The sequence below is a fragment of the Daphnia magna genome, linkage group LG5 (assembly GCF_020631705.1).
Source record: "Daphnia magna isolate NIES linkage group LG5, ASM2063170v1.1, whole genome shotgun sequence".
Taxonomy (NCBI): domain Eukaryota; kingdom Metazoa; phylum Arthropoda; class Branchiopoda; order Diplostraca; family Daphniidae; genus Daphnia; species Daphnia magna.
In genome coordinates, this window is record NC_059186.1 from 993,281 (window position 1) to 1,018,591 (window position 25,311).

The window sequence follows — 25,311 nt, forward strand, 5'->3', positions numbered from 1 at the left end:
GAGATGGACTGACTGGGAGAGTGATGAGGCAACAGGCCAACAGCTACGTTATTAGACTAGTCTCACAAAAACTCTTTAGGGTCGAATATGTTGGAAAGCACTGGAAGTATTTTATTTTGAAAACGAGAAAAAAGAAACAGAAACAGAAAGAAAAACAAAAAAGAAAATAATATCTTGACGGTCAAGTCGAATTGTTGTGTCTTTCGCCTTGCCTTACAAAGGCAGACTTTGGATTTGGCCCGCCTTCATCCAGCCATCGACGTCACTCGACAGCCGTCACGTGATGGCTGACTGCGCGTGCGCAGACGGTCCTGCTTATTTCGATCAGACTGTTCAATACCACTTCTAGTTGCTACTCGAAATTGAAAGAATTCGTTGAACTTTCCCCAACTAGGAGAAAATGTATACCATCGCACCGAGAAATGAGCGTCATTAAAAACAGAAATGGGGAGGATTCAATTCAAACTTTGGAAGTATGATGAAAGAACAGACAAGGAATTGCGACATGCATAAAAAGGAACGTCGGGTGGCCCCAGGCGGAATGAGCTGGGTGTAAGAGGTTGGGCGGCCATTGATGACGTAGGAGTTGTTCCCTGTGCACCAATAGAATCAGACATTCCATACGCCTCTCACGGCCTTTCAGACGCAGTCATCGCTCGACCATCATGGCGATCGGACTTTAGGATCGTTGCTGTCGCTCTTTGCGAAGTCGAATAAAAAAAAAAGGCTAAAGGAATCTTAACAAACGGGGCAAACTGCAACCCCGCTTCGTTTTGAGTGACGCCAATCATTTTCTCAGTTTTTTCGGTGGAAGGAAAGGGAAGGGCCAATCCCAATTTTTAGGACCGTCGTCTCGTTCTGTTTTGGTTTATCGTTTTTATTTTAACGGTGTGGATTACCGTCGAAGTCATTCGACACGTTATTACCTTCAAGTTATCCTACCGTATCTCCAAATTTAAGCTTACCAAATTCACGAGACGACTCCCGAAAATTGGGAACCCCTGTTCCCAGCCCTGAAACCCAAAAACCTCAAAAAGAATTTTTCATTTTGGCAACTGGATGTTCATTTGACCCACTTGGAATTCATCTATGGTTTCATCATTTAACTTGGTAAGATTTCTTTAGCTAATCATTAAGGATTTGCTAGAATATTTGCTTGTTTATTTTATGGCACTGAACAATCGCTCTTCCATTTTTGCACGTCTGGAATTGTCAATTAACGTCGGTGATTGCGCCATCCAGTTTACGAAGAGAAAGACGAAAGGGCATACGTTATTGTTGGGGTGTGCTAGCGTGACGTCCTCTAGAAATGAAGGCCGGCATTTATTTTTCGCCATCTAGCGGCAGATAGCGAGTACACTCGGTTGAAACCGTTCGTGTTTGTTTGCACGTATCCTTCATTTACGTGTTCATGTCGTTGTGCACGTATGCTAAAGTAACTGGGAATTTGTTATTGAAAAAAAGAAAAGAAGGGCAACACGTTTCACCCAACAAGTGCAATGGTTCACCAACGTTCATCAGATCTCGAAATCATTGTCGGACCTTTCACTTGGTGGGGCTATCGTAGTTGTGGGACGTTTTGCGGGGACAAAGTCTCTGATAGACCTATTTTTGTTGTTTCGTCAAATCTGTATCACTTTGGCAGGTTTTTCCGTGCATCATTTTGGAAAACGTAAATATTTGCCACCATCATCGTTTTGCTATCGACACGAACGATTTTCTCGTTTTGTGTGTGTGTGTTTCTTTCTCTCACAATATAAAAAAAAAAGCAATGGATATTAAAATGATTGCAATAGAAGTCCTCGAAAACCTAATTGTCGGTCAAGAGCTCTCGGACTAAAAAAAAAATTCTCACATTCGAGGGAAACCGAAATTGTGGCTGGCCTTGTCTTACAATCGCGCCATGATGCAAGATGGTGGCCTGGATTGCAAAGGCCTTTTTCGGTGTGTCGTCATCAGCACCGTCGAGTATTTTCTGGATTTGCCTTTTTTTTTTGTTGTTGTGCTTTACATTCTCAATGGGGACTAAAAGAAGAGGGAGGTACGTACTTTTCGAAACGTCACAAGTATCTAAGCTCCGCCCCCATTCCCTTCCCGTCAAACTATTGCGCAACGATTTGGTGTACGTGTCGTGCGGGAAATCACTTTTTTGTGGCTGGTAGCAGCAAAAGCTGTGACGAAATGCACCTCGTGATGAAATACTTTAACCTAATGTCATTTTTTTTCCCGTTTCCTTTTCAGGTTTGTCAATCGTTGGTTAACGTTGCAACGCTGTTGAAAATACTCACATCAACAGCTGGTGCCTACCTGACCCGACTCAGCTGTGTCTAGTGTCAACTTCTCCCAGTGCCATCCACCACGACCGAGTTGCTCATTCGCCATTAGCAACCATGCAGGTGGCTCGACCGACTCTGCCCCTCCTCAATATCGAGCTGGCCCAAAGGAAACCATTACAAACGGCCATTCAAAAATCAGACGACGTTTCGGCTGATACCACAACTGGAAATGTGATTGAAGCTATCCCACCGACTCCCCTCTCGCCGCCGACTTTCTTGTCCAAAATCCCAGCTGCGGCCACCGAAGTCTCCCCCGCTGAAATCCTTCTGTTAAACGAACGTTATTTACTGCTGGAATGCATCGAGGGTGCCGTGTCTCCTCAAAGTCAACCACTGCGTCGCTGCATCGACACGGTCACAGAAGAAACCTACTTTTGCCGTGAATGCTCGACATCACCATCGACGGCCACGCTGCTCGAGGCTCACCACCGCTTGAGGGATTCCGATGTTGTGACGCCCGTCTGTCACGTCATCCATGCCGAAGGAGATGCCCAAACGCCAAAGCTCTATCTCCTCTCCCCAGCCTCGTACGGCGATTTGCATTCGTATCTGAGATCGAAACGCAGACTGAAAGAGAACGAAGCGAGAAATCTTTTTCGTCAGGCCGCCCAGGCCGTGTTTGATTGTCACAAACATGGAGTCGTACTAACCGATTTAAAACTCAGACGTTTCGTGTTTGCCGATCCACAAAGGTAAAAATAAAAATTGTTAGAATCAGGAATTTCGAGTTGCTCATTTGATTTCGATTTAAAGGTCCAAATTAAGATTGGAATCGTTGGAAGAAGCGATAGTGTTGGAACGATCGGATTCGGACGATGGTGTCTGGCGGAAGCATGGATATCCGGCTTACGTGACACCCGAAGTGTTGTTGAGTCGGGGCGTTCGCTATTCTGGCCGTGCAGCTGATCTTTGGTCTCTGGGTATCATTCTTTACACGTTGCTGGTTGGCCGCTATCCGTTCCAGGATTCGGGACCATTCGGACTCTTCACGAAAATCATTCGCGGTCATTTCACTGTTCCCGATTTTGTGTCGTCGAGAGCTCGCTGTCTCATCCGCCATTTGCTCCGACGCGATCCTTGCCAGCGATTGGAAGCCGCTGATATACTACGTCATCCTTGGTTTACTGCAACGTTACGTGCAGCCAAAGTGGATCAAGTGAAAAGCAAACCGGAAGTGACTGGCAATGGTGCCATTAGGCCCGAGTTGTCAGTTGTAGACCAAGTGGTACCCGAAGCCCTTGTCGACAGTCGAATGGAGGAATAATAAGAGAAAAAAACAATAAAAAAAAAAAAAACAATAAACAAAACAAAAAAAGAACGAAGAAAAAATGTTCGCTTAAATTCACATTTTGTTGATAAATCATTATACTATTGTGTCAGAATTCTTTTTTTCATTTTGTCAGTGTGTATGTACGCGACATGTGTGAATGGGAAAGTTACTGTTCGTATGTTTAATTTGTATCACACAGCCAACGTATTACCATTTTATTATAAATTTGGTCAAACATGGTCTGGAAATGGATTTTTTTTTCCCTACCTCATCTATTTATTGCAATTGAAAATTTTTATCAAATTGAATTGAACTTGGCGGTGACAGTTCAATATCTATGTTCTGTCGTTAGTACAAATTAACAGAATGGATGATTCGATTGATCCAGTTGTTGATTGTAGATGAATATTTGGCAGATAGAATGTTTGGCCTACAGCTAAACTTGTTGCTCATATCTAGCACGTTTCACCTTTCCAATGTTTGTGAGAGGGCTTGGCAAAGTATATTTTGGGCATATCTCTACCTCATAGGCGATGGTATTTATCTTTGTTTAATTCCGGTACACTACTGAAAGCGATTGTAATGTATTGCACATTATGCAGGATGATAAAAAAATATTTACGAATTACATCGGTTTGCCCGGTGAATACGTATACATGCATTACTATTGCAGTTCCACAGTCACCGTGACTGGCAGAGTAAGTAAGGAAAAGAAATCGACAAGAAAAATGCCAATTCCAAACATGCATTTGCCTCTGTGTTTCTCAGCTGAAATTCCATCTGGAATCTGCGTCATCATATTGCGCCAGAAGAACGCATCCAAAATCAGGCCGTGTGTTTCACTTTCCCAATTGTACTAGGCGTTGTTCTGTTTAAGATGTATTAAATAATTTAATTACATGAAGCAATTTTCAAGTCATATTACTTATAACGAGTGCTCATAATTTTTGCAATAGAATGCTACCGTAATTTCTGTTGGGTTCTCCAATACCTGCATGTATATAAAAAAACTTGTTTTTAATTGTGTCAAAAGAAGCCCCCGACTTATTCACATTATGGAACAAACAGCAGTAAGTTCAAGAAAATTAACCCAAGGAAATTTTTGTAAGATGTTTAAAGCAGTGAATTTTTCAGACTATAACCAAAACATTACATACACACATACACACACACACATGCACACAAGTAATAATTTTGACTTGGTTATTTACATCAACGGTATACACATTTACACACACACACTCATACAGTCAAGCACACAATTTTTGGAATCATTAATTATTATTGATCTCTCTCCGCTACCGCCATCGCTTCCTCTTAGCCTCCAACACGTTAATCTCTTCCAATGACAGTACCTGGGGCAGCCAAATGACTTCTTTCAAGTTGGATCCCTTGAAACGTTGCTTTACAGCAAGAGTTTCCGGGGCATCCTCTTCTCGCTTACGCTTAGTCGTCATGTCGTTAGGCCATTCTCGAGATGGTAAGTGGCGCATCACGCCAGGTTTGGGTTTTGGCAAAACAGGCAAAGGGGGTCTCACCAGGCGGTCTGTCAAGGGGTTTGGCTGATCAGTAGGTTCTGCTTGTCGTACGATGGCTGGTTTTAGAACCGTTCCCCCCAACATAACGCGGTAAGGACTCGCAATCTTTGCCCTGGCCGCTACCACTTTACGCATGGCAGGTGTCTGAAAACGAACATGAGATTTAGTCTTAGCCAAGTTATTATCTTTAGATGGTTTTTGCTTAGCAGCAACCAATAATGCCTGCTGAACCCGCTTCCTCTTAGCCTCCAACTCATTCAGCTGATCTCTCGGTGGCATCTGTCGTAGCCGATTGAGATCAATCGAAACTAGGAGAGATGGCCGAACGGCTGGTAGACCTTTAATCAAATCCTTGAAAGACATTTTATTATTAGCTTTTGAATAGATGGTTTGGAATGTGAGTTTTAATATGGGGAGTAGGAGAGGTCTGCCTAGCTATTGGTTAGATAGTTCAGCAATTAAACTTTGCTACTTTTAAAACTCAGATAGACGATTGTAGGTAATGCATTCCGCATGGCGCTGAGGCCACACGCGACTGTTCATCCCTGAGAAGGCCAAAAGCCCTTGCCCGTGCAGTCTGTACACCATCCGGCGACTTTAGTTCAAATTTGCTCATAGTCCGCCTTGGCTCGGCTCTCCCGCCACTCGCTTCCCCGTCAATAGGGGGTGGGATGGCCTGCCTGAGCAAGCAGGCCACCATTTGGGCAATTTACACTCAAGGACGCATTGCAGACCAAGCAAAGCCTGGGTCGGGCATGCTGCAGCCAGTCTCACCTGAAGCGCACAGGTTCGTCTTGAGACTAGCCCCATTGCCGTAGCAACAGTGCTACGGCCTAGGCCCATACCTTGGGAAAAAGAAAAATTAGTTATTTAAAATGGCTCAATGGAATTTAGTCTACTGAAAAAGTACGGCTAATACTTCCCGTAAGACCGGGGTCAATCGCGCTTTTTCCCGCTTGATGTCTTCGGTCAGTGCTGCCACGGGACGATATCGGGATCTTCGGTCCTCCTAATAGAGTAAAAGCAGTCAGGAAGTTACTATAATGTTTGAGCAGTTCCATTTTCGACCACCAGGTGACCATTTTGCTGTGCCTTTTCTCGGCTTTGGGTGGAAATTGCCCAACCAAGCTTCCCTTATATATGCGCCAAAAATGTTCAAAACCCCGTTGGTAAAAGTAGCGATTTTTCAAAATTCATAACTTTTTACCTATTAATTTTAATTCATTTCTGAAAAATGAACAATACATATAAAGCTATTTTCTATAGGAATAAAAATTTTGGTAGCTATGAAAACATTACAACTAAAAAAAAAAATCGAAAATCATGTTTTTTTCCTATACCTCCCTAACAATCTCGACTACGTTGTTTAGCAGCCCCAACTACATTCCTGAAAACGACGACACTTCAGGTATAGGGGAATCCGAGAGGAGTGTTCCTACCCTTAAGCTCTTATACCATGATCATAGTTTGGAATGTTTTCGACTTGTCACCTTGTAGAAACTTCATGTTTTATAAAGTTCCTATAAGAAATGTGTACTGTAATATTCTTCAAATATTTCAATTGGCAGTTTTCACTTGACTTTTGAATCATTTTTCACCTTAAATCTTCAAAAGCTGTGCAACCACAGACCTTAAGCAATGCAGCTTCTTTTTTCGAAGATTAAGTTGTTGTGTCTTCTTGAATGAGGACCTAAGTTATCTTTTGGCTTGGGAGATTGCCAATGATATGGAGATGCTCAAATGGAGATGCTGATGGTAAAGCAGCTGCTTATACCAAGCATTGTCTTTATTCAAAGGTATTATTTGCAGTTAAGTTATGGCATGAAAATTAGTTTTTAAATGTATTGTTTATCATGTTTTATTGTATTACAGAAAGATAAGGACATTGAAAGAAACCATTATTCTCCATTACGCTAACTTAACCATATTTAACCTACAAGTGTAAATGTTTTGGCAATTTTCCTAAATGTTTATTCACTACTTTGTCTATTTGCTTTGGAAATCCTATGTGAATACAATTGATTCCGCAGTTTAACTGTTTCTTTCCCGACCGAATTCGAATTGGATGGTTGTCAATTAGGTCTCAGACAGCTAAGTTACAGTGGTTGGAAGAAGCAATACGAAAGATCTTAAGGTACCCTTGTATAGAACTGCTCTGTATTTTGCCTTTCCGTTTTTAATTGTACCATTCTGGTCATGGAAAGCAATGGAGATTTCGACGGAAGAGAGGAATTGAAACACTAATCTAGATCAGATATCAAATTTTATGATGATACTGAACCACTAATGTAGAACGTCAATCAATGGTGAAAGCTTTCATCTGCGTCCACCCGTTTTACTTCTACATTGAAACTCGACTACGAAAAAATTCACCAATTAATCAGGGAGTTCCTTTAGTTATATTTGTTTCTGCCTTAAACTGACATGTACACGGATGGTATTGTTTGTTATTTTCAGTCAAGATATACATATGTGGCTGAACCCCATGGCCAACGTTCGGTAGTTATGAACCTGTGGTTTCTAAAACAGCTTCTACTTTTCCTCCGTTTATTTTTTACAATATTTCAAGCAGCAACCTTTTGACACTGCTGGCGTTCGGCAAAACTCTTCATACGTGCTTCGATCTCGGGGCGGAAGTGCCGGATGAGACCTTGAACGGGCCAGGCCGCACCGTCTCCCAGAGCACAAATAGTATGACCTTCAATTTGTTTGCTCAGTTCCCACAACATGTCGATTTCTTCTGGTTTAGCATTACCCTCAACTACGAAAAATGGATATCCATCAATATAGAAAGAAATTAGAAAAAATACATTTAATAATTATTTTGCCACGCTCTTACCAAATCGATACATGATTTTATTCATCCATCCAGTGCCTTCGCGGCATGGTGTGCACTGTCCACAAGATTCGTGCTTGTAAAATTCAATAAGACGAGCGATGGCTCGGATGACATCAGTCTGCTTGTTCATCACAATTAGGGCAGCTGTGCCTAAACCAGTTTGCGCAGCGACGAGGGCGTCAAAATCCATCAACACATCATCGCAAACTCTAAAGAAAAACATTTATACAATGAAGATTCATAAAGCGGTTGGGTTTTGTTTAACGAAAAACCCACTTGCGCGGAATCATGGGTGTGGAGCTTCCTCCTGGGATAACGGCTAATAGATTGTCCCATCCGCCAATCACTCCACGGGCGTGACGTTCGATCAACTCTCTCAGTGGGATAGACATTTCTTCTTCGACAGTGCAGGGATTGTTGACATGACCCGAGATGTTAAAAAGCTTCGTACCAGAGTTCCTTGGGCGACCAAAACCCACAAACCAGTCTCCGCCGCGGCGACAAATTGTCTAAATAGTATTTCTAAATGAGTTCATAGTCAATTATAGGAATTTATGAGAGGCTACGTACCGGGGCGACCGCCACCGTTTCTACGTTGGCAACCGTGGTGGGGCAACCGAAAACACCTATGTCAGCTGGAAAAGGGGGCTTCAGACGCGGTTTGCCTTGCTTGCCTTCCAACGATTCAATCAATGCAGTTTCCTCACCACAAATGTAGGCACCTGTAACAGACCAGTTTTACTAACTTATCGTTTCAGGAGCTATTTTGGGAACATACCTGCACCACGATGAACAAAGACGTCAAAATCGTAACCAGACCCGCAAGCATTTTTACCGATTAAACCTTGCTTATAGGCCTCGTGGATTGCTACCTGTACGTTAGTTCCTTCATTGTAAAATTCTCCACGAATGTAGATATAGGCAGCCCGGGCTCCCATGGCTCGACCGGCAATTAGGCACCCTTCGATGAGTTTATGAGGATCGTGGCGCATGATTTCACGATCTTTGCATGTTCCTGGCTCGCCTTCATCAGCGTTTACGACAAGGTATTTCGGTCGGCCATCGGAAGGTTTATTCATGAAGCTCCATTTCATGCCGCTGGGAAAACCAGCTCCTCCACGTCCACGTAGGCCAGATTTTTTCACTTCGTCTGTTTTAATCCACATTTGCCATTAACTGAAATCAACTCTTAACAACACCAATCTTTTTAATGGGTTCATATTCACAAGTTTATATTCTGAAATTCTATGAAATTTCTAACAAGAACTTTTTTGCTTACTCAGAATCCAATCAACTCCTTTCAATAGAATTTCTTTTGTTTTGTACCAGTCACCCCTTTTCAGTGCTCCTTGCAGCCTCCAATCATGGCGACCATAGAGGTTGGTGAAGATACGGTCTTCATCCTTAAGTGGACCAAACTTTGTCTGCATACCAACAAAACCAAAAACAATTATTATGGTAACATGCTCAGCATCAATGTTGTTTCTTTTTTACCTTAGCAGGAGGGGCAGTAGTGGTAGTATTGAATCGAGTTGAAGCAACACTCAATGACTGCACACCTGAAATTTAGTAAATTACGGGCAAACATCCATTACGTAAGAATAAAAGTAAACCAAGTTACGCATTGCTTCAGGACAGAATTAACACATTATACATTTTCGGTTATCTTAAGGATTTTTGCTTTAAGAAGTTAATGGGATTAAGAACTTACTCAGATTTGGTCTCGTAAACAGGCTCAACTTTGTTAAAGCCATGACGAAAGAAATTTACTTTTTACCAGACCGTAAAGCCAGTTGTGGGAGATTGTTGGAGGCGACCGTCGGCTGCAGCGGTCGACGTTCGTGAGCACAGCTTGTTTAATCAACCGATAGATGGCGCATAAGGTTGTTCCAAACGTCCGCCAGGAAAATTTTTTTTTTTCCCGCCTTCTATGACGAATTGACATTCTAGATTTTTGGTTAAGTATCGACGTCGTCGACAGAATTTTTTGGCCGACCAATCTATCATCTTAGATAAACAAACGAGAAATGAAACGTAAAAGTCATAAGGTCGAAGATGTCATGGTGGTGACCGTTTTGACCTCTACATCTGTCCCAGGTTGGTCACCATAAGAATGAACACGTAAGACGACTAAAATACAGATGTTTTTGACCTCCATATTGAGAAATTATTGACCAGAAGCGTTAGCAAAACTTTTATCTTGATTTGGGCTTCGAGTAAATGACTTTCTATTCATCAAACAATCGTCGGTACAATGAAATTGTCTGCAACGCTAGGTGTCGTGCAAGTAGAAAAAGGGGCGTTTGCGTTCTCCTATACCCTACAGCATTTTCGTTTTATTTTTATTTTATTTTCCTTTTTGAAGCAGCAGTCTCGTTTTAGGTGGATGTGTGCGCACAAACAGGATATTCTCAGCTAGTACCTTGGCAACTTCAGTTTTGAGACACAAAGAGTCTCCGTGTGTGTGAGTGTGTGTCTGCTTGTGTCGCATTTTGCAGTGTCTTCCTACCTCCAGCATTGATAGGAATCAACTGTTGCACTCATTCCTTTTCAAACTCGCACGACGCTGTTCAAGTAACAAACTTTCTACGCGGAAAAGGTGAGTTGAAAAGAAGGGCATAAATCGGCTAGTTGGTCAGTCGTCTTCTGAAAGTTTTCACCATCAGGTTGTTTGTTCCATCAGCGTGGCGGCAGCAGCCAGGCGTTGTGTGTGTGAGGGACTCCCCTTTTTTTTTCTTGTCCTTCGTTTCCCCCACTGAATTGACGTTAGTGTACGAACGTACGTGTTGTGTTACCGCCCCGAATCTCACTCCTTTACAGCTAGCATCACATCTACGTATTTCCACGTACATTTGACCCGACCCTGCTTGCTAAGGGTACTCGTAAAAAGATTTACAGTGTGGTATCGAGATTCACACGCCATTCTCTGTTAATTTTACTCCCTCCGAACAAAGGATATCCATCATTACATTTCAAAATTCCTTGTTTTTTTGTGTGTGTTACTTTTTATGAACGGGAAATGATAGCAATGTTTTCAACTGGACAGTTTTTTTGTTTTTTTTTTTTACTTGCAAGAGGTTTAGAAAGTTATACGGGTTTGAGTAGATTGATCGATGATGGCGTGCTTTCGGTCTCTTTGTGCTGTATGCCTTTTCATCGACTTCAAAGTTTTCATGGATATTTTGGGTTTTGAATTGTGTACGTCAATCTCCTTGGCATTTTGTGTGTGTGTGTATATTCTTATACGTGAAACTAGAAAATATTTGCTGTAGAACTTATGGTGGTTGAATATCCGGTTGTAAATTCGTCATTGTGAATGCACATAAGAGTCATGTGCATAAAAGATGGGGGTTTTCTACTCTTTCTCGCGCGCCATTAGCATGTCGCAATATCCGAGAGTTGGTTAAAGCTTAAGGGATTCTCGTCGATTCCGTTACCTTGTACCACTAACAAACAAAGCTGTGACGTCATTTTCGCCGTCATGCACAAACGATGGCAATTTACCAACATTTTGTTTTACTGTTTGATTTTTTTCTTTTCTTTTAAAGGGGATTTCGTAACTCTTGCCGGATCGTTTGGAAAGCATCCATCTTGACTTATCACAGGGAAAACTTTTAGCAAGACAAAACAAAAATGCCGCTCGATTGCGGAGCAACGGTGGTGAAATACGTCCTTTGTTTGTTCAACTTTGCCCTTTTCGTGAGTATTGGATTTATGAGAATGCTAGCGACGTGATTGGGTTACTCGATTCTAACGGATACAACTGTTTATGCGATGTAGTGGGCCGGAGCAGCCGTTTTAGGTGTTGGAATCTGGTTAGCCGCTGACCAAAATTCCTTTCTCACTCTGATCAAATTTACTCAAGCTGAAAATGTGCAGGTAAAAATACGTCATTAGCAGTCACAACCAGTACCATCTGTCTTTCGAAACTTACATTTTTTTTTTATTGAAAATAGAATTTGGTGCAGCCAGCAGTTATCACTCAAAGTGCCTACTTGTTGATTGCAGCTGGAGCTTTCATTTTCATCGTCAGCTTCTTGGGTTATTGCGGCGCTGTTAAAGAATCTCGCGTCCTTCTTGGATTGGTACGAATCATTTTTAATTGATGAATTTGTTCATTCATTTCTTATCATTTGTTTCTTCGTTTTATTGTATCTTTGTATATAGTACGGCGCATTCGTTTTGGTGATTGTGGCCCTGGAGATCACCGCAGGAAGTCTGGCAGCAACGTACCAACAGGAGGTAACATATCATTGGCTATATCATTTTCGGCTTATTGAATCAACTTACTCATTGGACGTAGGCTGAAAAGGAAATTAAATCGTACATGATGACTGCACTGAAGGAATATTACAGCACTCAACAGGAAGCCGATGCTCTGACGACTTCGTGGAACTTGATGCAAGTATGGCAGTACAGCGTAACGTTTCCCCTTTTGATTTTGATTTACTCCCATTGTCTTTCGTGCGCAGGGACAACTATCATGTTGCGGCGTCAACAACTTTACTGACTTTGTCGGTACACCGTGGATGAAAAACCAAACTGCTGGCCACTTGTTGCCCGTTTCGTGCTGTAAACTCCGTGGCAAGTTGATCGATTTTCAGCCAGAAGACCCGCTATGTATGAAGAGCCCCACCGATGGCAACTCGTACCGTATGAAGGTATTTAATTCTGTTTATTTTTTTTTCTTATTGTTTGTCAAATACTAACGATCTACCTATTTTGTTTAAAGGGCTGTTATTCGAGGATAATGGAGTATTTCCATTCTCACATGGAAATTGTTATCGGTGTTGGCGTTGGGCTGGGTGTAACGCAAATATTGGGCATCGTTTTCGCCTTTTGCTTATGTCAAGCTATTGATAATGATTTCATCAAGTAAAAAACATAAAAGTACCTAAACGTTAAATCTCCCTTCCTTCATGACGCAGTTGTTATCGTAAAAATCTAAGAATTTTCCTCGTGTTTTTAAAAACGTAATCAGATTGGAAAAATTGTAATTCAGCCTAGAAGTATTTGAGATGATCGGGACCAACCTAAGATCTGATATCACTATATAAAGATGCCTTCTATTGTTCATCTAAGCTTTCACTTTATTTTTCTCCCCCTCCCTTGTTGTTTTTTTTTGCGAGACCATGATAAATCGACGAACAAGTGCCTATTCCACCATAAAAGCCGCACATATTGTATAATAATAATGCCTTATCATGATCACGTTAATAATGTTTGTTTTTTTTTCCTTTTTTTTTCAAAGAACCATTTCAACAACAAAAAAAAATAAAAATAAAAATACAATCGATGTTATCGACATTTCATATTGTTTTTTTAAATAGTGGAACGAACTGATTTCAAATCCAGTCTTCGAAGACATCGGAGAAGTCGATAAACTGGATCAGAGATGGCGGGAAAAGGAGTTGGGAAGCCAAAAAACAGCTTTTCTCTTTAGCGTGTTCTCGGAAAGCAGAGCGTGCGAGCCAGGTCAATCGAGGACACGCGTTACCACTCGTTTGCAATAGTTGGAGAATTTTTTTGTCACGAATTTCAGCTAACAAATGAGGCTGACGCATCCATGAATGAGGATCCCGAAGCGTCTGATAAGCTCCAGCAGCCAACAAAGCTTGGACCAGACGGAGATTACCATCGCGGGCAGCGTGAAAGAGCGGAGGTAATCCTAGTCGGTCAACTGTATCCGGTCGGGCATGATAACGTAGTAATAGAATGGCACTCGATTCATCTCTTTCCTGGACAACGGTGTGTAAGGCGGTTTGACCTAAATGACACAACAACAACAACAAAATTTAATTCAAATTTCCGGATAAACGTGAAGAATAATATGGTTTCTATTTCTTTGGCATAATTTCTATCCAGTTTCGAGTATCCGGTAAATTTAAAAGAGTAAATTATGTAAGACAATAAAATTAATAAAAACTTCCACGCGTCCTGAAACGACGTAATCGTTCAGACAAGGCTATCCCCGGAAGGTTACCGCGGCCAGGAAGTACATTTGCGGTTGTTCTGACGTCCTTCAGTTTAATCTTAACCTTTTTATGTTTTTACAGCGAATCTTCGTATTTTCTTATGTCTTCTAGAGCCTTATATTTCTTTCAACGAGCTGTAGAAGTGAGCTTTTAAAATATACCCAAGGGTGTCGGTTGATCGACTTGACATCCAGCTTCAGCTAGCAACGAAACGATCTCATTTCGCGATGTTGTATGACGAACGGCCAAATGCAGTGGTGTTAGCCCTGCGTGATTGCAAAAGTCGACGGCTGCACCGGATGCAATAAGCGCTCTGATCAACGGCGGGTCGGTAGCCAAATGTAACGCCGTGTTCCCTAATAAATCAACGGCTCTTGCATTCGCACCGTGTCTGAGCAGTTGTTGAGCTGTTATTGAGCTGGAAGGATTCTGGCATGCTAATAATAAATTTTAAAAAATAATAATAATTATTATTATTACCCTGTTTTATTTTTTTATTTTTTTCAAAAATAAATATTTTCTCCAGACGTTTCAAACCTAAGAGTAATGGAGTCCGACCGTCCTGGTCAAGGGGATCTACTGCAGCCTGATGTTGAAGGAGAAGCAAAGCCATTTCGGGAGACGTGTGTTGAGCTGCCCAATGCAATGGCGTTCGTTTTTGCTCGTCAAGAGCACGAACGCTGGCTTTACTTCTCAAAAGATGTTCCAATAAACCCTTTTTTTTTTTAAACAAAAAAAACAAAAAAGAATGAGTCATTCATTACAGGCCTGAAAATAATAAATATTTTTCTATTACAAATTGCCCTCTGCTGGCGGCTAAATGAAGCGCCGTTTGTCCTCGAGTATCTGATTGATTGACAGAGCATCCCCAGTCAAGCAGCAAACGAACTAGTTTATGGCAATGGTAAACAAAAGCTCCGTTAGATTTCCCTTAACCGGTTTATGGATATCGTAGACGTTTTTGTGATAAATATACCGAGATCTAAACTGTCACGTTCGACGCAAAGACAGAGGGCAGGTCGACGATGACTGCCGAAGAGGAAACGGGCGTCGCAGTCCACTCCATCGGCCAATAACTCTTTGGCTCTCGTGACGTCATCTTTCTGGATGGCCACCAAAAGTTGCGACTGCAAATTCCACCAGGCCACTCCCATTTTTATCTTTTTCCTATGTGATTTTCAAAGTAAAAATGTCACATTAACTGTCTGTTGGCCACGAGTTTCAGTCAAACCCAAAGAATAAATTCAAATCCATTGATAAAAAGCCATAACATAGCATCATGGAAAACTTGATTTTGTTTTCTCTTCGTCGCCTTGAAGGAGCGTTCGACGAGGTCATCGTCTTGATTGTTTTCATCACGATTCGCAGTTTTACGTTGGAATAAGGAAAAGAAACGTCGATGACCTAGGCAGTGATTAGAACGGTGAGCTGATTCTCAAATCAAAAGGCATTGACCTGTCTCAATACGTCTGATTGGGGTGAATCCTCTTGAGCCATTAATTCCAATCTCCCAGTGTCTTCTGCTAAACGCTTCAGGCATCACGTGAATGCAAAGGAATTAACAAACGCGCGCGCGTTCGTATTACGAATAAAACGGCGAGTGCAAAAATAAATTACGTTGAATTTCTTTAAAATGCTAGAGGGCAAAAATGAGGTAGTTTGACCTTGAGAGTGATCTTACATTTCTTGTTGTTTTCTTCTTCTTTTTCTGTTTGGAGGGGGAGGGGTTTTTAACTTTGGTTTATCTCAAGGACATGCGCTCGCGGTGTGATGGAGCGGGTTACACACAAACATATCACTAGTTTTAACCATCCGTCTTGTTCGTTCTTCGTATTTAATACAATTTTTCATACTTAACAATAGGACCAAAACAGTTGTTGAGGTTTCTCTGAATATCTTTCTAAATCTTTCTTATGATTTAGTTTTTAAAATTGTTCGTATTTTCCAACCGTTAAAGACGAATAACTCAATTCCTTTTGACATCGATCAGACATGCGATTCTTAGGTCAATGACCATTAATCATCAATGAATTTTGGCGCATTCAATTAACGTATCGTTTTCCTTTGTGACAGAATCAGATACGCCTGCACACCGCACCAATGATATAGACAAAATGCACACAAAACGGTACTTACCAAAAATTTAGATGTACCAATAAATAAACAACGCAAACGTGCAAGACTGGTGTAAAGCTTATAATAAAGCAAGAGGACTACTTCTTGATAAATAAGCAAAACGAACTGCCTTTTGGACTTTTTATGGATGGACTAGGGAGGTCAAATTTTGAAAGCCATCTGCATTCGGAGTTTGTAAATTTTCTTCAAAAGAAATACCAAAGCCACCTAGCGGAGGATGTATCAACGACCAGCACAATCACGGGTGACAGATGTCTTAACTTGATTTGCGCTGTAGTTTATCACTTATTACTCATCCGTCGATTCCTGTGTTTTTCTTTTAACCTGTTCTTCCTATACTGTTTTTTAAAATACAAATATCTATTATAAAGTGACATTTTACCATGGGTATTTTCTCTGGTAGTTCACCATTCGATCAGGATGTCGGTAAGAAAATTTTCTCATACATTTTAAAGAATCCAGGGCAGGCAATTCATTACAGACATTGAGTTTTTAATTCTAATTTTTAATATAATTTGTACCAGCTAACATTTTCAAAAATTTTATTTGTTTTTTAGAAAAGGCAACTGATGAGAAGAATATGGGTGATAATTGGGAAACAATTCTAGATGTTTGTGACAAAGTAAAAGCCATAACTACTGGACCCAAAGATTGTCTGAGAGCTATTATCAAACGGTTGTATCATCAAAATCCACATGTTGCCAAACAGGCTGTCATTGTGAGCTAAAAAATCTTGTAACAAATCAAAATATTTTGTTACTAACATATTGTTGTTTACCACAGCTTTTGGATGCCTGTGTCAGCAACTGCAATAAACCATTCCATCTGGAGCTTGCCTCAAGAGATTCTGAGCAAGAGTTATATAAGCTTATAAAGAACAAATTGCACCCTCAAGTGGCATCCCAACTGAAACAGTGCTTAAAAAAATGGGCAGAAGGGGATTTCAAAACTGATTCTCAACTCAGCCTTATACCTGCTCTATATAATCGTCTGAAACAAGAAGGTTCTGATTTCACAGGGACATCTGATCCAGTACGTAAAATTATTCAATTCTACAAGTTCAATCTAAATCATTCATTTCATCTGCCAGGTAAAGAAAGTAGTTGTACACAATTCAGATGTAGCAGCTAAAGAAGAAGAAGATATAGCAAAAGGTATGTCTTGTTTTTTTGTTTTTTTTCTACCTACAATTGGAAACTATGACATACATTTTTCCCACGTTGTAGCAATTGCGTTGTCACTCAAAGAAGCAGAAGTGACGACAAAAGTTTCCTCCTCGTTGTACCCTTCCATGGCAACAGCTGCTCCAGTTTCACCCGTGAAAGAGCGTCGCAAAGTTCGTGCCCTGTATGATTTTGAGGCCGCCGAAGATAATGAATTGACATTCAAAGCTGGAGAGATCAGTAATTTGCATTTGGAAAAAGATTTAACCTAGCATCTCTAACCACACTTGTCTGCACAGTTCATGTTATTGATGATTCCGATCCTAATTGGTGGAAAGGATCCAATCAACGAGGAGAAGGACTTTTTCCGGCTAACTTTGTTTCGACCGATTTGGATGCTGAACCAGAAATTATGGTAGCAAGAGAAACATCCAAGCGAGTCCAGTTTAATGAGCAAGTAGTTGTGGCCACGCTGGAAGAGACGGCCAGTAGCGAAGCAGAAATCGAGATCGATGAAGCTAAAATAGATCGCATGCTTCATGCCCTTCACGAAGCTGATCCTACCGGGGAGCGTAACGATCCTGAAGAGTTAAAAGTTTTAGAAGGTAATTGTGGTTTTTGTCCACTACTACAAACCATCCTGTCCTTTGGAAACTGAAATTCAAAAATACTCAACTCTTTTGTTATAGATCAATGCGGCGCAATGGGGCCCCTAATTGATGCCGAACTGGAAAAACTTGATCGGCGCCACGCTCACCTAACCAAACTAGGAAGTCATTTGATAGAATCACTTGATATGTATCGTAGTCTAATGCGAGAGATGCCGGCCGCGCCACAATCTCATGGTAATATTGCTATGGGAATGCCTGGTCCTGGATATCAGTATACAGGAATAAGTGTTGGATCAACTGTTCAACCTGGTGGCGCTATGCATGCAACCGGGGCGATGAAATATCCCTTTCCTCAACCTCAAGCTCCTCCGCAGAGTCCCTCGTTAGCACCTTTTGCTCCACCTGGCGGCCATCCTGCTCCGTTTCCTCCTAACCAAGTCCCCAATCCAATGCCTTATGGAGTTGTTAATATGGGTCAACAGCCGTTTGTTAATCCCTATTCCGGTCATCCCCCTAATTTCTAGTTTGTATTAGCTGCGCAATTGTACAGTTACGAAGGCACTGCGTTGTTATAACTCTTCTTCCTGTCTTTTTCAATCCTTCAAGGTCTCAGTTGTTTCATATCTAATTTCATCATCCTTTACCTTACTGGCCCATTTAGTTACTCTGTTGATTATAACAATAAATTCGCAAAACTTTCCGTTCGAATCCCAAAGAATAATCATTTATTTCTACAAATCACGAAGAGGGTTTGCAGATATATTTGCTTAATGGGAAATAGCTTAAATTTTGTTGAAAGCCGCGATATCAACCGATTGGACCAAATCTTCTATTTCTTGAATAGTTTCAATCAACCAGTCAACAGATACTTTGTCATCCTCTACAACTGTTGAAATCTGAAGTTTCTTGATACCATATGCAAGTGGCACCAATTTCGCTAAGACCCAAAAATATTAGATAGTGTGAAAGTAGTTGACGAGGATTTAGACTTACACGTGCCCCAAAGAAGGCCATCGGATTTGATTTCACGCACCCGACGCTCCATTTCAGCCATATCAGTTTCATCATCCCATGGTTTAACATCCAAAATTATGTTGGATTTTGCAATCAATGCAGGTTCTGTGAAGTATTTTGAATAAAAAAATTAAATATTTTACACATATGAAAACTACAAATTTTCTTAAACAGAAAGTAAAATTACTTTTTGATTTCTTGGCTGCATATGCTGCAACACGTTCCTGCTTAATTCGTTCAGCTTCTTCATCTTCATCATCTGAGCCAAACAGGTCAACATCATCATCATCATCATCAGCTGCTGTTGCCTTCACTTCTGATGCAACTGGTTTAGGAGCGGTTGAAACTTGTGCTTGTGATGCAGGTTTGGAGCTTTCCAAATTTTTCACCCTTGATTCCAAGCTCAATACCAATGAACGGAGATCATCAGTTACCTTTTTCAAGTCTTTATTTTCTTCCTCCAGCTGCTGAAGTCGACTGGTCAAGTTAGAAGATAGAACGGCGGAACCAGAGGAAGGTAAATCCTCAACCTACATGTCAACAATAAAATGAAATGAGCTTACTTTAAGTTCATGACTACTTGACTTACAGCAGCAAGTGAGTTTTTAATCTGATCCCTGGCTTTCATTATTTCAGCAACAACTGAACAGGATGAGGCCCCTGATGATCCCTTGAATTCCACAAGTAAATTTCCATTTTTGACATACCGACAATAACTTAACTAATAACTAACAAATACCTTTGCCAAGTATTCTTGAAGATGACGTTCAGCATCCTCATAGCGAAATTTCTCATACCAGACTGATTCGTGAGATAAAGCTTCAGTTGCAGTATAGTTAACCATTTTTTTTTTACAACTAAATACGAAAAATCAAATAAAAATTATGTTAGGCTGTTTAACAGGAATACCGACGGGGAACCGGGACTTTAATAACCTTTTGTCGACGAGGCAATTTGACCAAGAGAATGGCAAAAGAATGATAGTCTGTAAGTGTGTCTAATGTGACAGTCAAGAGCTTCCACGTTGAGAATCCTAGCAGGGAAACAGCGCTGCCGAATTATAAAATGGGGTGTAGATATATTTGGCAGAAAATCACTCATACGTCATACGCCCCGACCAGAGTAATAGAATACTGGTGTAGCCACGGCCATGTTAACTCCCCCTCTCGGATTTTTTCCCAAAAGTTGTTGCCAATTTCGCGGATCGATTGTGAGAAAATGAGGCAAGATATCGATTTAAGTGTCCCATAACCGTAACTGCCACCTATGAATTGAGTTTTAAGGGTTGTAATTGTTATAACAACCCATATGTTTATACATACATTTTTTCACACTAATGAATTAAGCCCCTTTTTGTTTACTTTCTGAAGTACAGACGACGAAAATGAGCGAAAACATAGCGAAAACGTAATACATCACAAGTTCACAATACAGCCGCTGTGGCGCTTTTGTTATGGGATAGAAAGACTTTCAGGCCAAAAAGGCAATGGGAGGGCCCGCCATAAGCGTGGCTACACCAGTATTCTATTACTCTGCCCCGACCATGCCCCGACCTAAAAGCCTCGATTTTGTCTATAGTAATCCCCGCAAGAGGGTACCCCTTTTTGAGTCATAGACCCCTGGTTCCTCCACTATGGCTATTTTGAAAATATAGCCATAGAGGCCCTACCCTCTTGCGTGGAATACTATAAGAAAAAACGAGGATTTTGGGTCGGGGCATGGTAGGGGCGTAAGAGTGATTTTCCGCCTGGTGCGAGTGCCTGGCTACAAATGAGTCTCTGCGTAGAGTGAAACAACACACCCGCAAGAGGCGCAATTACGACCGCGATTTTTAAATTTCATGCGCTGTTTTGAATTTTTAAAAATTTTAATTTTGTTTGACCATAGCTTTTTCGTTGAACTAAGTAGACTACCACCGCCTTCCTACCACAACCCCCCCTACCCCCGCATACCATTGAAACACAACAAATTTTATAAGGGGTATAAAGCAGTGCATTTTCAACTACAGCCAAAACGTTACAGCACACAAACACACTCATGTTCACACACTCACACACATGCACACAAACACACTCATATTTACACACTCACACACACACACATGCACACAAGCAATAATTTTGAATAGGGTATTTATATCAAAGGTATACACATTTAAACACACACACTCATACAGTCAAGCACACAATTTTGGGAATCCTTAATAATATTATTGGTCTTTCTCCGCTACCGCCATCGCTTCCTCTTAGCCTCCAACACGTTAATCTCTTCCAATGACAGTACCTGGGGCAGCCAAATGACTTCTTTCGAGTTGGATCCCTTGAAACGTTGCTTTACAGCAAGAGTTTCCGAGGCATCCTCTTCTCGCTTACGCTTAGTCGTCATGTCGTTAGGCCATTCTCGAGATGGTAAGTGGCGCATCACGCCAGGTTTTGGTTTCGGCAACACAGGCAAAGGGGGTCTCACCAGGCGGTCTGTCAAGGGGTTTGGCTGATCAGTAGGTTCTGCTTGTCGTACGATGGCTGGTTTTAGAACCGTTCCCCCAACATAACGCGGTAAGGACTCGCAATCTTTGCCCTGGCCGCTACCACTTTACGCATGGCAGGTGTCTGAAAACGAACATGAGATTTAGTCTTAGCCAAGTTATTATCTTTAGATGGTTTTTGCTTAGCAGCAACCGATAATGCCTGCTGAACCCGCTTCCTCTTAGCCTCCAACTCATTCAGCTGATCTCTCGGTGGCATCTGTCGTAGCCGATGGAGATCAATCAAAACTAGGAGAGATGGCCGAATGGCTGGTAGACCTTTAATCAAATCCTTGAAAGACATTTTATTATTAGCTTTTGAATAGATGGTTTGGAATGTGAGTTTTAATATGGGGAGTAGGAGAGGTCTGCCTAGCTATTGGTTAGATAGTTCAGCAATTAAACTTTGCTACTTTTAAAACTCAGATAGACGATTGTAGGTAATGCATTCCGCATGGCGCTGAGGCAACACGTGACTGTTCATCCCTGAGAAGGCCAAAAGCCCTTGCCCGTGCAGTCTGTACACCATCCGGCGACTTTAGTTCAAATTTGCTCATAGTCCGCCTTGGCTCGGCTCTCCCGCCACTCGCTTCCCCGTCAATAGGGGGTGGGATGGCCTGCCTGAGCAAGCAGGCCACCATTTGGGCAATTTACACTCAAGGACGCATTGCAGACCAAGCAAAGCCTGGGTCGGGCATTCTGCAGCCAGTCTCACCTGAAGCGCACAGGTTCGTCTTGAGACTAGCCCCATTGCCGCAGCAACAGTGCTACGGCCTAGGCCCATACCTTGGGAAAAAGAAAAATAAGTTATTTAAAATGGCTCAATGGAATTTAGTCTACTGAAAAAGTACGGCTAATACTTCCCGTAAGACCGGCGTCAATCGCGCTTTTTCCCGCTTGATGTCTTCGGTCAGTGCTGCCACGGGACGATATCGGGATCTTCGGTCCTCCTAATAGAGTAAAAGCAGTCAGGAAGTTACTATAATGTTTGAGCAGTTCCATTTTGGACCACCAGGTGACCATTTTACCAGAGTAATAGAATACTGGTGTATCCACGGCCATGTTAACTCCCCCTCTCGGATTTTTTCCCATAAGTTGTTGCCAATTTCGCGTATCGATTGTGAGAAAATGAGGCAAGATATCGATTTAAGTGTCCCATAACCGTAACTGCCACCTATGAATTGAGTTTTAAGGGTTGTAATTGTTATAACAACCCATATGTTTATACATACATTTTTTCACACTAATGAATTAAGCCCCTTTTTGTTTACTTTCTGAAGTACAGACGACGAAAATGAGCGAAAACATAGCGAAAACGTAATACATCACAAGTTCACAATACAGCCGCTGTGGCGCTTTTGTTATGGGATAGAAAGACTTTCAGGCCAAAAAGGCAATGGGAGGGCCCGCCATAAGCGTGGCTACACCAGTATTCTATTACTCTGCCCCGACCATGCCCCGACCTAAAAGCCTCGATTTTGTCTATAGTAATCCCCGCAAGAGGGTACCCCTTTTTTGAGTCATAGACCCCTGGTTCCTCCACTATGGCTATTTTGAAAATATAGCCATAGAGGCCCTACCCTCTTGCGTGGAATACTATAAGAAAAAACGAGGATTTTGGGTCGGGGCATGGTAGGGGCGTAAGAGTGATTTTCCGCCTGGTGCGAGTGCCTGGCTACAAATGAGTCTCTGCGTAGAGTGAAACAACACACCCGCAAGAGGCGCAATTACGACCGCGATTTTTAAATTTCATGCGCTGTTTTGAATTTTTAAAAATTTTAATTTTGTTTGACCATAGCTTTTTCGTTGAACTAAGTAGACTACCACCGCCTTCCTACCACAACCCCCCCCTACCCCCGCATACCATTGAAACACAACAAATTTTATAAGGGGTATAAAGCAGTGCATTTTCAACTACAGCCAAAACGTTACAGCACACAAACACACTCATGTTCACACACTCACACACATGCACACAAACACACTCATATTTACACACTCACACACACACACATGCACACAAGCAATAATTTTGAATAGGGTATTTATATCAAAGGTATACACATTTAAACACACACACTCATACAGTCAAGCACACAATTTTGGGAATCCTTAATAATATTATTGGTCTTTCTCCGCTACCGCCATCGCTTCCTCTTAGCCTCCAACACGTTAATCTCTTCCAATGACAGTACCTGGGGCAGCCAAATGACTTCTTTCGAGTTGGATCCCTTGAAACGTTGCTTTACAGCAAGAGTTTCCGAGGCATCCTCTTCTCGCTTACGCTTAGTCGTCATGTCGTTAGGCCATTCTCGAGATGGTAAGTGGCGCATCACGCCAGGTTTTGGTTTCGGCAACACAGGCAAAGGGGGTCTCACCAGGCGGTCTGTCAAGGGGTTTGGCTGATCAGTAGGTTCTGCTTGTCGTACGATGGCTGGTTTTAGAACCGTTCCCCCCAACATAACGCGGTAAGGACTCGCAATCTTTGCCCTGGCCGCTACCACTTTACGCATGGCAGGTGTCTGAAAACGAACATGAGATTTAGTCTTAGCCAAGTTATTATCTTTAGATGGTTTTTGCTTAGCAGCAACCGATAATGCCTGCTGAACCCGCTTCCTCTTAGCCTCCAACTCATTCAGCTGATCTCTCGGTGGCATCTGTCGTAGCCGATGGAGATCAATCAAAACTAGGAGAGATGGCCGAATGGCTGGTAGACCTTTAATCAAATCCTTGAAAGACATTTTATTATTAGCTTTTGAATAGATGGTTTGGAATGTGAGTTTTAATATGGGGAGTAGGAGAGGTCTGCCTAGCTATTGGTTAGATAGTTCAGCAATTAAACTTTGCTACTTTTAAAACTCAGATAGACGATTGTAGGTAATGCATTCCGCATGGCGCTGAGGCAACACGTGACTGTTCATCCCTGAGAAGGCCAAAAGCCCTTGCCCGTGCAGTCTGTACACCATCCGGCGACTTTAGTTCAAATTTGCTCATAGTCCGCCTTGGCTCGGCTCTCCCGCCACTCGCTTCCCCGTCAATAGGGGGTGGGATGGCCTGCCTGAGCAAGCAGGCCACCATTTGGGCAATTTACACTCAAGGACGCATTGCAGACCAAGCAAAGCCTGGGTCGGGCATTCTGCAGCCAGTCTCACCTGAAGCGCACAGGTTCGTCTTGAGACTAGCCCCATTGCCGCAGCAACAGTGCTACGGCCTAGGCCCATACCTTGGGAAAAAGAAAAATAAGTTATTTAAAATGGCTCAATGGAATTTAGTCTACTGAAAAAGTACGGCTAATACTTCCCGTAAGACCGGCGTCAATCACGCTTTTTCCCGCTTGATGTCTTCGGTCAGTGCTGCCACGGGACGATATCGGGATCTTCGGTCCTCCTAATAGAGTAAAAGCAGTCAGGAAGTTACTATAATGTTTGAGCAGTTCCATTTTGGACCACCAGGTGACCATTTTACCAGAGTAATAGAATACTGGTGTAGCCACGGCCATGTTAACTCCCCCTCTCGGATTTTTTCCCATAAGTTGTTGCCAATTTCGCGTATCGATTGTGAGAAAATGAGGCAAGATATCGATTTAAGTGTCCCATAACCGTAACTGCCACCTATGAATTGAGTTTTAAGGGTTGTTATTGTTATAACAACCCCTATGTTTATACATACATTTTTTCACACTAATTAATTAAACCACTTTTTGTTTACTTTCTGAAGTACAGACGACGAAAATGAGCGAAAACATAGCGAAAACGTAACACATCACAAGTTCACAACACAGCCGCTGTGGCGCTTTTGTTATGGGATAGAAAGACTTTCAGGCCAAAAAGGCAATAGGAGGGCCCGCCATAAGCGTGGCTACACCAGTATTCTATTACTCTGGGTAAAGCGTCTTTGCTGGATTT

General features: G+C 41.9%; 6 protein-coding genes across 10 annotated transcripts; 3 read left to right on the forward strand and 3 right to left on the reverse strand.

Moving 5' to 3' along the window:
* The first annotated feature begins 620 nt into the window (after nucleotides 1–620).
* On the forward strand, nucleotides 621–3,846 carry LOC116922333 (tribbles homolog 2). 2 transcript variants are annotated; one of them, XM_032928725.2, is made up of 4 exons: nucleotides 621–1,110; nucleotides 1,243–2,041; nucleotides 2,242–3,028; nucleotides 3,090–3,846. In XM_032928725.2, the coding sequence occupies exons 3-4, from the start codon at nucleotides 2,391–2,393 to the stop codon at nucleotides 3,598–3,600; spliced, it is 1,149 nt and encodes a 382-aa protein (XP_032784616.1). In that variant the 5' UTR covers nucleotides 621–1,110; nucleotides 1,243–2,041; nucleotides 2,242–2,390; the 3' UTR covers nucleotides 3,601–3,846. The 2 variants fall into 2 exon arrangements, with proteins under 2 accessions (XP_032784616.1, XP_032784615.1); XM_032928724.2 differs by lacking the exon at nucleotides 1,243–2,041.
* Nucleotides 3,847–7,524: 3,678 nt separating this feature from the next.
* LOC116922320 (NADH dehydrogenase [ubiquinone] flavoprotein 1, mitochondrial) lies at nucleotides 7,525–9,853 on the reverse strand. The gene is made up of 8 exons (XM_032928705.2): nucleotides 9,695–9,853; nucleotides 9,478–9,542; nucleotides 9,263–9,407; nucleotides 8,762–9,133; nucleotides 8,554–8,705; nucleotides 8,260–8,492; nucleotides 7,984–8,192; nucleotides 7,525–7,905 (listed from the first exon to the last, which is right to left on the reverse strand). The coding sequence occupies exons 1-8, from the start codon at nucleotides 9,735–9,737 to the stop codon at nucleotides 7,709–7,711; spliced, it is 1,416 nt and encodes a 471-aa protein (XP_032784596.1). The 5' UTR covers nucleotides 9,738–9,853; the 3' UTR covers nucleotides 7,525–7,708.
* A 490-nt stretch (nucleotides 9,854–10,343) lies between these two features.
* On the forward strand, nucleotides 10,344–13,290 carry LOC116922343 (CD151 antigen). 3 transcript variants are annotated; one of them, XM_032928739.2, is made up of 8 exons: nucleotides 10,344–10,695; nucleotides 11,532–11,682; nucleotides 11,764–11,862; nucleotides 11,940–12,068; nucleotides 12,151–12,225; nucleotides 12,287–12,388; nucleotides 12,456–12,644; nucleotides 12,716–13,290. In XM_032928739.2, exons 2-8 carry the CDS (start codon nucleotides 11,617–11,619, stop codon nucleotides 12,860–12,862), a joined length of 807 nt encoding a protein of 268 aa, XP_032784630.1. In that variant the 5' UTR covers nucleotides 10,344–10,695; nucleotides 11,532–11,616; the 3' UTR covers nucleotides 12,863–13,290. The 3 variants fall into 3 exon arrangements, with proteins under 3 accessions (XP_032784630.1, XP_032784628.1, XP_032784629.1); XM_032928737.2 differs by having other exon boundaries at nucleotides 10,344–10,582; XM_032928738.2 differs by lacking the exon at nucleotides 10,344–10,695 and adding an exon at nucleotides 10,707–10,859.
* LOC116922334 (serine/threonine-protein phosphatase 6 regulatory ankyrin repeat subunit B) lies at nucleotides 13,192–16,242 on the reverse strand. Its single transcript, XM_032928726.2, has 6 exons — nucleotides 16,095–16,242; nucleotides 14,935–15,125; nucleotides 14,755–14,846; nucleotides 14,496–14,673; nucleotides 14,120–14,395; nucleotides 13,192–13,750 (listed from the first exon to the last, which is right to left on the reverse strand). The coding sequence occupies exons 2-6, from the start codon at nucleotides 15,110–15,112 to the stop codon at nucleotides 13,329–13,331; spliced, it is 1,146 nt and encodes a 381-aa protein (XP_032784617.2). The 5' UTR covers nucleotides 15,113–15,125; nucleotides 16,095–16,242; the 3' UTR covers nucleotides 13,192–13,328.
* An 85-nt stretch (nucleotides 16,243–16,327) lies between these two features.
* LOC116922318 (signal transducing adapter molecule 1) lies at nucleotides 16,328–18,576 on the forward strand. The gene is made up of 7 exons (XM_032928704.2): nucleotides 16,328–16,520; nucleotides 16,652–16,812; nucleotides 16,878–17,126; nucleotides 17,185–17,248; nucleotides 17,321–17,497; nucleotides 17,557–17,862; nucleotides 17,947–18,576. Exons 1-7 carry the CDS (start codon nucleotides 16,478–16,480, stop codon nucleotides 18,390–18,392), a joined length of 1,446 nt encoding a protein of 481 aa, XP_032784595.2. The 5' UTR covers nucleotides 16,328–16,477; the 3' UTR covers nucleotides 18,393–18,576.
* On the reverse strand, nucleotides 18,571–19,979 carry LOC116922328 (elongation factor 1-delta). Of its 2 annotated transcripts, XM_032928714.2 has the most exons (6): nucleotides 19,818–19,979; nucleotides 19,622–19,739; nucleotides 19,472–19,552; nucleotides 19,070–19,412; nucleotides 18,862–18,987; nucleotides 18,571–18,805 (listed from the first exon to the last, which is right to left on the reverse strand). In XM_032928714.2, the coding sequence occupies exons 2-6, from the start codon at nucleotides 19,724–19,726 to the stop codon at nucleotides 18,651–18,653; spliced, it is 810 nt and encodes a 269-aa protein (XP_032784605.2). In that variant the 5' UTR covers nucleotides 19,727–19,739; nucleotides 19,818–19,979; the 3' UTR covers nucleotides 18,571–18,650. The 2 variants fall into 2 exon arrangements, with proteins under 2 accessions (XP_032784605.2, XP_032784606.2); XM_032928715.2 differs by lacking the exon at nucleotides 19,472–19,552.
* Between the last annotated feature and the right edge of the window lie 5,332 nt (nucleotides 19,980–25,311).

Bases quoted from the DNA above. Each gene is read 5' to 3' on its own strand.
- LOC116922333 (XM_032928725.2), top strand. From the start codon at position 2,391: ATGCAGGTGGCTCGACCGACTCTGCCCCTCCTCAATATCGAGCTGGCC. The intron at 3,029-3,089 runs GTAAAAATAAAA...TTCGATTTAAAG, and splicing joins GTGTTTGCCGATCCACAAAG to GTCCAAATTAAGATTGGAAT.
- LOC116922320 (XM_032928705.2), bottom strand. From the start codon at position 9,737: ATGGCTTTAACAAAGTTGAGCCTGTTTACGAGACCAAATCTGA. The intron at 9,408-9,477 runs GTAAAAAAGAAA...GTTGGTATGCAG, and splicing joins CTACTGCCCCTCCTGCTAAG to ACAAAGTTTGGTCCACTTAA. The intron at 8,493-8,553 runs GTACGTAGCCTC...AATACTATTTAG, and splicing joins AAACGGTGGCGGTCGCCCCG to ACAATTTGTCGCCGCGGCGG.
- LOC116922343 (XM_032928739.2), top strand. From the start codon at position 11,617: ATGCCGCTCGATTGCGGAGCAACGGTGGTGAAATACGTCCTTTGTTTG. The intron at 12,226-12,286 runs GTAACATATCAT...CATTGGACGTAG, and splicing joins CAGCAACGTACCAACAGGAG to GCTGAAAAGGAAATTAAATC. The intron at 12,389-12,455 runs GTATGGCAGTAC...TTTCGTGCGCAG, and splicing joins CTTCGTGGAACTTGATGCAA to GGACAACTATCATGTTGCGG.
- LOC116922334 (XM_032928726.2), bottom strand. From the start codon at position 15,112: ATGGGAGTGGCCTGGTGGAATTTGCAGTCGCAACTTTTGGTGGCCATC. The intron at 14,847-14,934 runs GTATATTTATCA...GCCATAAACTAG, and splicing joins ACGTGACAGTTTAGATCTCG to TTCGTTTGCTGCTTGACTGG. The intron at 14,396-14,495 runs GTTTGAAACGTC...ATTTATTATTAG, and splicing joins TCGGACTCCATTACTCTTAG to CATGCCAGAATCCTTCCAGC.
- LOC116922318 (XM_032928704.2), top strand. From the start codon at position 16,478: ATGGGTATTTTCTCTGGTAGTTCACCATTCGATCAGGATGTCG. The intron at 17,127-17,184 runs GTACGTAAAATT...TTCATCTGCCAG, and splicing joins TCACAGGGACATCTGATCCA to GTAAAGAAAGTAGTTGTACA. The intron at 17,498-17,556 runs GTAATTTGCATT...TTGTCTGCACAG, and splicing joins ATTCAAAGCTGGAGAGATCA to TTCATGTTATTGATGATTCC.
- LOC116922328 (XM_032928714.2), bottom strand. From the start codon at position 19,726: ATGGTTAACTATACTGCAACTGAAGCTTTATCTCACGAATCAGTCTGG. The intron at 18,988-19,069 runs GTAATTTTACTT...AATACTTCACAG, and splicing joins TGCAGCCAAGAAATCAAAAA to AACCTGCATTGATTGCAAAA. The intron at 18,806-18,861 runs GTAAGTCTAAAT...TTTGGGTCTTAG, and splicing joins TGGCCTTCTTTGGGGCACGT to CGAAATTGGTGCCACTTGCA.